Source organism: Mya arenaria, chromosome 6, assembly GCF_026914265.1.
Source record: "Mya arenaria isolate MELC-2E11 chromosome 6, ASM2691426v1".
NCBI classification, from domain to species: domain Eukaryota; kingdom Metazoa; phylum Mollusca; class Bivalvia; order Myida; family Myidae; genus Mya; species Mya arenaria.
In genome coordinates this window covers 61,118,150-61,129,424 of record NC_069127.1, presented here as the reverse complement: position 1 = coordinate 61,129,424, position 11,275 = coordinate 61,118,150, and the positions used below count along the sequence as shown (strand labels likewise).

The 11,275-nt window shown below is 33.1% G+C and overlaps 1 protein-coding gene across 1 annotated transcript; it reads left to right on the top strand.

Annotated features, from left to right (window-relative positions):
* The first annotated feature begins 5,465 nt into the window (after positions 1-5,465).
* LOC128238267 (uncharacterized) lies at positions 5,466-11,275 on the top strand. Its single transcript, XM_052953994.1, has 8 exons — positions 5,466-5,590; positions 6,059-6,202; positions 6,467-6,591; positions 6,843-7,059; positions 7,621-7,745; positions 8,059-8,383; positions 8,966-9,093; positions 10,614-11,275. Exons 1-8 carry the CDS (start codon positions 5,541-5,543, stop codon positions 10,736-10,738), a joined length of 1,239 nt encoding a protein of 412 aa, XP_052809954.1. The 5' UTR covers positions 5,466-5,540; the 3' UTR covers positions 10,739-11,275.

Below are 11,275 nucleotides of genomic sequence, written 5' to 3'. Positions count from 1 at the left end.
TATTTTAGACAACAATCGACCATTGTAAAAATGGGACACACGCGCTGGATCTTCGTCGTTTCGTTTAGGATTTAAACGATTGGATAAAAGTCAAGGGATTTAGCATTGAAGCTAATGATATATATAACAATATTTGAGTCATAATGATGACCTTGAATTGTTTTGTCAGTTAAGAAACGGCCCATAAAAAGAAATATGAATAATAGTCCTGTATTTATTATAATCATTTATAGATATTATATGAACAATTTGGACACTTTTCTACAGTTTATGACGATAGTATAATGTATATATAAGTGTAAATATTAACATTACCATTCATCTTGTAATTGAGGTAATTTTTAACTTTCTACTTTTTTTATAGCTTATATAATACAATAAACTGAGATAGCCGTGAACCATAGTGCAACTTGTATTTACTTTGACATAAAAATACATTTATCTGTTGTGTCAACTTTGCAAACCTTATTAGTGCCCTGATGAATAGAATAAGCTTGTATCAATCACATAAAAAGTATGTACCCAGCTTTAAACGAAACGAAATCCTTGTAACAATTTATTTTCAAAGCAACGAAATTCACACTCTTGGCAAACTACTTTTCCTAAGTTGAAACTTAATGACGAGCCTGTACTTGCCCCTCAGTGGCTTCAAGCTACCAGCCCCAGCTGCACAGCTGGTGAACAAGACTGCTATGTTAGTAGTTTGTCGTCAAATTGCATAATTGGTGCTGCCAAGCAAACGCAAACAATCATGTCCATCGAACTCCGAAATAAAGAAATGATGCGGCACAGAAATGCCTTCAATGGGACCTCTCTGTCCTTCCATCCCCTTCTTGTAGTCGAAGACTCTGTCTTAGTGTGCAGTGCTGGGTCTTGAGAAGTTTTTATCTTCTCATGTACGTTAGACAGAGTAAGCACCTTCTCTCTTCTCATATGGCTAGACACGTTTGATCTATTACTTAATGGCTGTGCCCAACCATCAATTTAAAAAGAATTGAGAAAAGGCTTGTACTATATTTAAGTAAATGTAAAAAAAAAGTTTTATATGCTACCAGGAAATTTGAATAATTCAGTGAGTGTCAAATAAAAGCAGTGACCTTCACATTTATCCAACTTAACTTCAGCGCACCAAAGATTCATCGTTACATGAGCTGGTGCGGTATTCAAAGTTTCATAAATCGTATGCAAACTCAAAGTCATTGAGCAGAAACTGTTTGACTTTAAAATTTTCAATCACTGCTCCCTTTTACACTATCAGTATAATTGCCCGTAATCTGTCCGAAACGCAATTCTATATTAAGTTATTGTGTAGAAACCTTGACGCTATTGACACAAAAGAAGTCCCATGGTACGTCTTCACAAAACATTCAATCAACATTATTTTTTTCAATTTCAACTCAAGGATTGTTTCATTGTTTGAAAGTCAGACAAACATAAAAATAAAGGTGGCTTAAAACACAAACTTCTGTTTGCTGTAACAAGTCTTGAGAGGGACTTAAAAGAAGAAAACAATCATACAATGGAAGTAAATAATAATTTTAGTTTTGATTTTGAATAATATTATTGCACCTGCTATTATTTCAAATACACACCAAAAGACAAGACACTTACATTTATGTAACTTCTAAATGGATAGCATCTGTGGTAGTATTTTCGTCTCCTGAAATAGTTTAATTATAACAGTACGTAGTTTCTTTTAATCTAAAAACTTGGGTTATCATTGATATTTCATAAATGTGTTGCCCAAACCACTCATCCGAAAGTGGCTTTGCAAAACTTTATGTACAAATCTGCAAGAAAATGTTTTAGTGAAAGCCGAAATATCAAAGCAAGATCCATAATCTGCCATTTTAGAGTACAGGTCGTCTCCTCTTAATATTGGCTACACCCCTGCATAAACGTTAAAAGGATGGGAATAAAGGTCATTTCTGCCAACGCAGAAGAAACTAAATTGGCAGAAAGTTAGGAGACATAGATAATCTTTTTATGATAGATTTTCTCGAAAAATGCCGATTTGGAATCTAGGTGGTTCAGGTAGAATTCAGGGCTCTAACTACAGTTGGTGTAAAGCAGTTTTGGCTCAAAAGCAAGATGACCCCTCGTATGTTGTAAGAACGCAGGATGGTGCTTGTAATAGAAGTAACAGCAAAGACAAAATGCAGCACACTCTGGAAATCCCCATGTGACACCTTGGAATTTTGATAATCAAGATTTGTCACCACATGAAAATGTTCACACGCCAAATTCTACAACCAAGCCCGTGAATGCATCTGTCAAGCCAGTGTATATCACAAGATATGGAAGACAGGTTAAAACCAACGGTTTTACTTTTATGCGAAATAATATGTGTTTTTTTTCAATTATAATCACTTTAGTTTTGATAAACTGTCGATTGTATGGCATTTCACAGGAACATTGGCAATTAGTGTTTCATGATGAAGAATGGTTCATATGTTTGTGTTAAATGCTGTTGAGTGAATGGAAGTTTTTATTAACACATTAACATTGTGTACTTTGAAGTTGATTAACAGAACAGACGTTCTAGTCGGCAATATGAACTAAGAAAATTACGATCACACGATTAGTTTTTTTTTTTCTATATGAGTTCAAAATAATATAACTTAAATTAAAGAAGGAAGATATTCTGATATTTAATGTTTAGTTTAAATAATATGACACTCCCATTATTGGTGTGCATATGTAGATGAATAAATGGAATACAAAAGTTAGTTGTATTGTATCTTCCATAAACAGCAAACATTAATACAACGTTAACATATAATTACACTAATTTTTGTTGAAGCTTTAAAATTGTTTGATTTATTCCATAGTTGTTGAGTTTCATAACACCCCCATTATAAATGTTGAATAAAATCAATACCTGACTGACAGAAGGTACATAAGCTACAATCCAGATGTGTATATTTTACAGTATATTCTTATCATTAAAAAATCATCCAGCATTATTTTCTCGAAGTGCCATTTATTCCATCTTTAATCAATTGTATTTTCGTTTTTGACGATCTAGATTTTTCGAGAGTCTGATTGTTTATAAAAAATTGTTGCTCATTATGCCGTATGGATATTCGATTTGATTAAATACGTAAACAAATATTGGTTCGATAATTGGAAATGTGTTCAAAATGTTTTATACCTTTTTTCAAACCAATGTTTGTAGAAAAGCGTATTTTCTAAATTGTGAACGTTTTTGTTATACCATATGACTGTTTGGACAATTGTTTTATTTCGCTCCATGCTTCAAGAACATTGTTCAGAAATGCACATTATCCTGGCCCTTTATTAATAAAAGTATTATCCATTTCATATACAAATATAAGTTAGTTGCCATATATTTTTAGTTTATTTTTAGAAAGGAATTTCCATTGTTTTTTATTGTTTTCATTTAAGTATCGTTTAACCCATAAGACTTTTATTGAGTCAATACAATATTCAATATTTGTTATTTTTATTCCTCCTAATTCGTAGGTTTGAAACAGTATTTGTCTTTTTTTTGTCTGGCTTAAATTAATAGCCCTTTTAACAGTTTCAATATAGGGTTATCTTGGATTCGCCAACACAGTATTTGGAAATATTTTCTTTGGTAGCGCATACGCTTTTACTTTAACCATCAATTTAAGCCTTCTATGTTCCCATTGTTTTGTTTTTGTTTTTAACTTTTCCTGCTTTTTATTGGTATTTTGTCGATTGTTTGTTATTTATTATTGACAAGATGATACCTACTGATGTAGCACATTCTGAGCCCATATAGAGCATTTTTGACCAAAATATATAGTAGTATTTTTAGCGTACCAATGCTTAGCATTATACAATTATTGTTTTATTAGTTTTGTGGTTTAGGGCCAAACATCTTGAGAACGACTCTAATGATTTGGTCAAAGATTCGAAGTAATTTCCGAACCACCAATAAAGTAAGATGCATCATCAGCAAAAAAACTATTGTTAATTTTTTGTATTACCAATTTTCACTCCCTTTTTATCGGGGTTTTGTCTTATATAGCTAGACAGTTTTTGTAGTTATATGATAAACAAAATCGAAGAGAGTGCACATCCTTGTCGTACTGACTGTCTAATATTAAAGTTTGGCCAAAGCTCTCAACGGCTTTTTGAAAATCGGCAAAAAAAATAGGAATCCGGGCATAATATTTTCTGAAAGATACTGCATAACCTCAACAATGAGACGTACATTTTCACCTACGTATTTGCCTTTAATAAAACCTGTTTGTTCGGAATCAATGATTTTAGGTAATTTCTTTTTAATCTTTAATCCGTTTTGGAATAAGAGAGATTATACCTTGCTTTGGAAGTGGTGTTAAATGGCAATTTCATAAAGAATGATTTAAAAAGTCAATTAAGACATTCTGAATATCGTTTCAAAACATCTTATAAAATTCTGCAGTGAGACCACCCAGATTAGAGCTTTTATTTTTTTATGTTTCGCGAGAATCACTCATTTGTTAAAGTATTTCTACATTTTTTGTATGTGTCCGAAGTAAATACTTAATATTCTTTAACCTATACATGAACTGTCTCACAATTTTGCTTCGATAGCAGGAGTTTACCTTCTTGCTAATTTTACACTTTATGTAAAAACAAAACAAAACAAAGCAAACATTTTGTAAGTTTAATCGTTTTGTAAACACTTTTTATCATTACGAATGTCACGTCGCAATGTTAAATAAACAGTTAATTTGTTATGCTCAGTGACTTTTCAGTAATAGCGTGTATGTATGCATTTACCTTAATTGATGTAGAAATAAGTATGAGCATGTTTTGTCGGTAGTACAGATTATGTTCGTATGTCATTTACCACATAAAACTTACGTTCTTTTCATTCGTGTTATTGTATGTGAACAATACGCCAACTGCAATCATACTTAGGTTCTGCTGTTATCGGAATTGGCTTCAACAATAAACGGACCTTCGTTATACTATGTTTGCACACTTTCCTTAGGTTACTTATTCACGAAGAAGTTACTTAATAAACTCCTACCTATACATAGAATGGCATGAAACAAACACGATTCATTTTAAGCACCAATACGCGATCATTTAAAAAAATAATACAAGTTGTTTTCAAACGAAAAGTGAAAGAGGCTCGATTTACTGTGAATTTTCAATTAGGTTCTTATAAAGAACTTAATAATTCTGTAATTCTAGAATTTGGCCTTTAGCGTGTTGAAAAACAAATATGTAGAATGTTTATCGGGCTTTTTAAGAATGGTAACTTGTTCTCTAGATAAGATATTTAAATGCGGTTTTCAGTCCAGTTTAATTAATCAAAGTTTCTTTTATTTGATACTGCCACATCAAATACGCAGTTTGTGAAACCAATATAAACCAAAATAGTTAATCACCAACAAAAACGCGCTTAAAACCGGATTCAACTCCTTACAGCTATTGGTTAATCCGATGTGTTTACCTATTGAATGTTCGCTTGTGCGTTATAAAGGACTTACGAAGTAAATAAATAAATTTATTTGAAAAGTAACAATTAGGTGATTTATTTAAGCGATACAACCATGATTGTGATTTGGATATATATGTCTGCTTTGTTTGAACTGACACAATGGTAACTATCATTTAAATCTAAGAAAATTATGAGTAATATTGTAAAATATAAAAAAGAACTGAATTTTGATTTGTAAATTTGCAATGGGTCTGTGCTTTAGACATCATTAACTCTACTGTCAAATATTGTTTAAAAATAAATTAGCTCAACCATATGAATGTCAATGCTGAATCTTGGTCTTTAGCACAAGTGGAAACAAATGGGTATGTGATATGTACAACATGTAATTTATACCATCTTTTAAATGTTATATGTACGTATTTACGTTTTAGTTTGAATCGTATATGCATAAATTAAACAGCTGTTCTTAAGTAGTCATTTAATTAATATAAGCATATTGCTACGGTAACATGAACAAAACAACTGAATAAATTTAAACGCGCAAATATATCAGTCATTCGAATAATTTAACATTATTTTAATTCACGAGTCAATCAATTGTTCAATTTGATGAGCATCCCCTTTCAGCGCCGGTCAGTTCCGGTACGCGGTGAGGAACGATGTGTACTCTCCTACCTTCTACCACGAGAAGGATATGGAACTGGTTGATAACAACACTCTCGCCTACTATATGAACAAGGCGTGCGACATGTACCCAGAAACGTTCACCAAGTGGGTTCACAGTTATATTACAGTTTTTCAAACGAATTTTAAACAAAGGGATGTTGGTGCTAAACAAAACTGAAATTGTCAGGTGTCAAATCCAAAATTGCAAGAATATTTAATGTATGCAAGACTGATATGTTTTGAGTGTAATGAACACGTAGATATGCTATGACGCACCACTGCACTTGATGTAGCTAGTACAGCTGGGGCATATAGCACAAAACAATTATATGCTTTTAACTTTATTAAGATCTATTTACCCGGTGGCAGGTATGTTGCCACGTATTTCCCAGGGTTGGGCTACTATATCGAGTCCATTAACAATCAGGCTTCTAACTGGCAACATGACAAGACCTACTGGCAGATAAGGAATGACTCCGGACTCTTGCCCCTTGGTTAGTCGGCATTAACTTTTAACATTCGTATTATTCTCATCACTTAATGTTTGTGAATATTAATCAGAACATAGTTTTTATTTACGTTTGTTTCATTTTTAAAGATTCAAAACATTTCCGATTATAAGTAAGAAATGCTACAATCCAATTCAAGCTTTTACTGTGGTGCTTGAATACGCTTGACGCTTATCGTTTGTATGAATTTAGTTGCATACAATTTTGATAAAACATTTTTTTTTCATTTTGTTAAGGTGCGAGCAGTTATGTACCATCCAATGGCGAGAATATAATGTTCAACTTGACTGTGTTCGAACCATTTCCGTTCCACGAAACGTTTAGCTATACTGTCAACAATGAAATCAATGTCCCCTACTTCAACCACTCCGTAGACTTATTTATCATAGACGAAAAACCACTGGTTTATTACATGAGTACTGCTTGTAAGAAATACCCGGATGTATTTACAAAGTAAGTATTTGAACCTTGAACTATAATTTTTTTTACATTCTGTACATTGGTCACTGTACTAAAATAGAAAAAACGGTTAAAACTAAATAACTTTTGTTAAGGTCGACATATCGTGTCTTAACTTTAATTAGTATGTATTTACCAAAATAAATGGTTATGCGACAAGCTCTATATAAAGCGTATTATCAAACACTGACAATAACAAACGTTTGTTTTGAATGTATAACATCTTTAATAATAACTATATAATCAATCAATTATACTTATTTATTGCCACCACTAGCGGATCCAAGGGGATTCATCCGATGCTTTTTCCCCTAAATTTTCCAAGTTTACCTTTTAGTTTCAATATAGATGAAAAAGATTATAAAAAAGCCAAAAATGCACCACTTCTGGCTTTAAAATGATATTCTCACCCCCCCCCCCCTGCCAAAATTTAAATGAAATTAATTTCGGTTCGGTGGGAGAGGCACAAGTCAAAAGATTACGCCCTTAAGTTACACCCCCTCCTACGTAAAACCCTGGATCCGCTCCTGGTCATTGTCCTATTTTTTGTTGCAGCTACTCGGCTACTTACTTTCCAACAGTAGGCTACTTTATCGACTCAATAAACGGTTTGGCCGGCGACTGGGATACTGATAAGTCATATTGGAGAATACTTAACTTCAGTCAACCTCTGTCTGTCGGTAAGATAACTCTTATAATAGCTTGTATGTGAGATCCCATCGTTCAGCCATATCTTCTGAGTAAAATGACGGATTACGACCAAATACAACCTTATATAGGCAGACAATGCTTCTTTAAACTAACTCAATGGTACCTAGTGTGATTAATTTGGCACTCAGACCAATTGACTCAAGAAGGTAGGCGTACGTAAAAAGTCAAGCTATACTTCGAAAGTCAATGTATCTTTGGAGCATATTAAATAGGGTGATGATATTTTCGGACAAACACCTCGTGAAATATTTAAACAATGAGAACTATGATATTTTCTTTCAGGAGTGAGTTCTTATGTTCCAAGACCGGGCGATAACATCGTATTAAACTTCACCCTATCTGAAAAAGAGAACGGTACGGACCATGCAAAAACAACAGAGACTCCTTCCAACATAAGCTCCAATGCGCCAGTCGTTTTTTCGACAAGCACACGAGCAACAACCACGACTACAACGGCTGTGATGGGACCGAAGTTTAGATACACAGTACGAAACAAGATGGTGAAACCCTACTTTTCACATTCCGTCCAACTGAGAATTGAAGACAAACAGCCGCTGATTTACTATATGGAGAAGGCATGCGACAAATACCCCAAGAAATTTAAAAAGTATTTGTAGCTTGGATAATTAAATTATTTGTACATGTACAATATTATAATGTTTCTCCAGAGACAGTAATAACAAACGCGAGTCTGAATAATTAGTGTAGTAGCAAACGATTTAAGATGACCGATAAAACATGTGTAACCAATTCAACAATAATATCCAAGGTTATACAAAATAATGTTTAGAAGCAGTCAGCACTGATCACATATATGGTTACAGTATACCATTGAACGTTTTGTTTGAGCAAATATTATAAATAACACATTGCATAGTTCTACTGATAACGAAAACTTTCGTAAAATGTCTTTTTTTTCTTGCTATCGTTATTTGTTTAAAGAAGGCCGGGTATATTTTTACGGAGTGTTGCATTTGTAGTTTTAAAGGTCTAATTCACTAGCAAAGGACATGCCAATAAATGAAATTGAAGGCTCTTTTTAAAATTGTGATTATTATTGACATCGATGATATGGCCTTCGCTTAAGATATTTGCACCAAGCCCTTATATTTCAACCGTATAATCGTTTTGAAAAGTTCCATAAATATTTTACATTTAATAACTTTGACAAAGTAACTTTTATTTACAGATTCTCCGTGTCGTACAAGCGACCTTTTAATGGATACTTTGTGGATGCGATCAATGAGGTTTTTGGAAATTGGTACAAGGATGAAACATTCTGGCTGATTCAGAACAAGACAGGCCCAGTCGACTTAGGTGAGATCAAATGAGAAACAAAACACTGCATAGTTTTATTAATTAATTACACAATAACTTGTAAACTCAACTTATTTCAGCACTTTGAGCCTTAAATGGCTTTGAATTTTAAATGTTTTAACGGTGTTAGAATTATATTCTCTCATAGTTTATATTAGAATTTGGCCATCAAGTTAAAATAACTGTTTTTGAGCAAGCAATTTAACAGAGTAATTTTTCATTTAGTTCCAGTGGAATGAACTGTTGTTTTTTTACACTTTTATTGATCTTAAAATGGAAAGTAACGGACAAAATATTATTTAAATATTAAGAAAAAAATAACCAAATAAAAGTCCCTTCTATTAACAATTCAAATTCAAATGATTTACTGAGTTGAGATAGAAATTGAGAAACTGGGGCCAGAACTTTGGTGAAATGTATGGCTTCAGATTTTGTTGAGTTCATTTACATAATAGAATGCAAATCACAATGACACATCCAGTACTCAATCATCAAAAATAACTTTTCAGAGATACAAGGCATAGGCCAAAAAGGCAATAAACAAGAGCCACAATCATATTAATAGAGAATACTAGGCTAATGCCGTGGATGGAGGAAGTTTATCTGGCATGGCGGAGGAATTTTGAATTCCGCAGCCGAGCCAAGTAAACCTTCTCCATACACGACATTGATCTTGTATTATATTCGTCCTGTTACTTTGTTAATTAAAACACAATAAATTACCTTAGAATTATGTTGTACCTTTTAAAAAACTGTTTTATCCCATGTTGACATCGCCACGCATGGTACCCGTATTTAAATGTGCCCAAAATAGTTCTCAAAACTATTCAATTTTATTTGAAACTTTTATAGTCAAAGTTATTCAATTTTGATACGCCAATATCAAATCATAACATTAAAGCTTTAAAAAGTATATAAAAGTGTCTCCGTCACCAAACATTATATTATCATGTAACAATTATTTCGCAAATCACAGTCTTCACTGGTCATGGTTCAAGATCAAGAGTGTTTACAAATAATCACAACATGTTCAATGGATTGAACTCAGGTTGTAATTAAAGAATTAAGTGTTCAGAACTGCACCGGCAAAAACAGAATTCAATTCGGTTTTAAGTGAGATTTTGTCATTCACCACAGAAATGGAATAATTATCGTTGAAGTCTGCACATTTTCAGCCTCTGTGGGTGGGGTAAGTGCACAGAATAGAACAGAAGTCACATGACCAACTGACTGTAGATAACATCACGTATTCAGCTATCCTATTAAACTAATATTTACACGGCACTTTGTTATTGCACCGATTTGTATGCATGTGGCAGGATAAACATCAATACAAAAATTCAAATACCACACACTCATCAAAATTAATTTGTCGATAAACAAGGAGATTACCGCTTTGGAACATTACTCGTTTGCATGTTTTAATCAATTTAATTTGAGTGTTACCATTTACTTTGTAAATATGATATTACTAAACCTATCATCTGACGGGAAAGGTATATTATCATTTTCGTTGATAGGTGTGAGCAGCTACATTCCCACTCCTGGCGATGAAATCACCTTCCGGTTTGTACACGGATACGACCATTTACCAAACCATGACAAAACGACTCCATCTCCGAACAATTGCAACTGTTCCTGCTAGGTTCCTACCGACTGCTAGCATACGTCAAAGTAGCCTAATATTGTAACACCTTTTGCTACGACAATGGTTCAAACATTGAACTATGAGATAATAATTAATCTCGCGATGAAAATCAAATACTTATCTTAAACCAGTACTCCATTTTGAGTTTTAAGGACCAGCTCTATGGTCGTATTCCTTATGCAATTATGTCGATCTTATTGTCATACATCATTGATTTCAACCAAAATTCATCATTTTTATTACACAATCCGTTAAGCTGCATCGTTCTAAGATTTAGTTCAGACCAATATTGAATACCATCCATTGTCAATTAGCTCGGTACATTTCTCTGTGATTGAAAAAAATCAACTTTAATTTGACATTATTTCTGTTTGGGGTTCTGTCTGGGAAGCTTTTGGTTTTGTAAGCCTCTAAACTACGGACACGGGCTTGGCATAACAATTTAAAAATGTATTCCATCAATTATTATTGCAAATTGAAACAATGAAAATAGAAAATGTAAATTACGTCTATGTAGATTAAATTCGAGATTTA

Coding starts and splice junctions, on each gene's coding strand:
- LOC128238267 (XM_052953994.1), top strand. CDS start 5,541: ATGATTGTGATTTGGATATATATGTCTGCTTTGTTTGAACTGACACAA. Junction 5,591..6,058: donor TTGTTTGAACTGACACAATG/GTAACTATCATT, acceptor ATCCCCTTTCAG/CGCCGGTCAGTTCCGGTACG. Junction 7,746..8,058: donor CAGTCAACCTCTGTCTGTCG/GTAAGATAACTC, acceptor ATTTTCTTTCAG/GAGTGAGTTCTTATGTTCCA.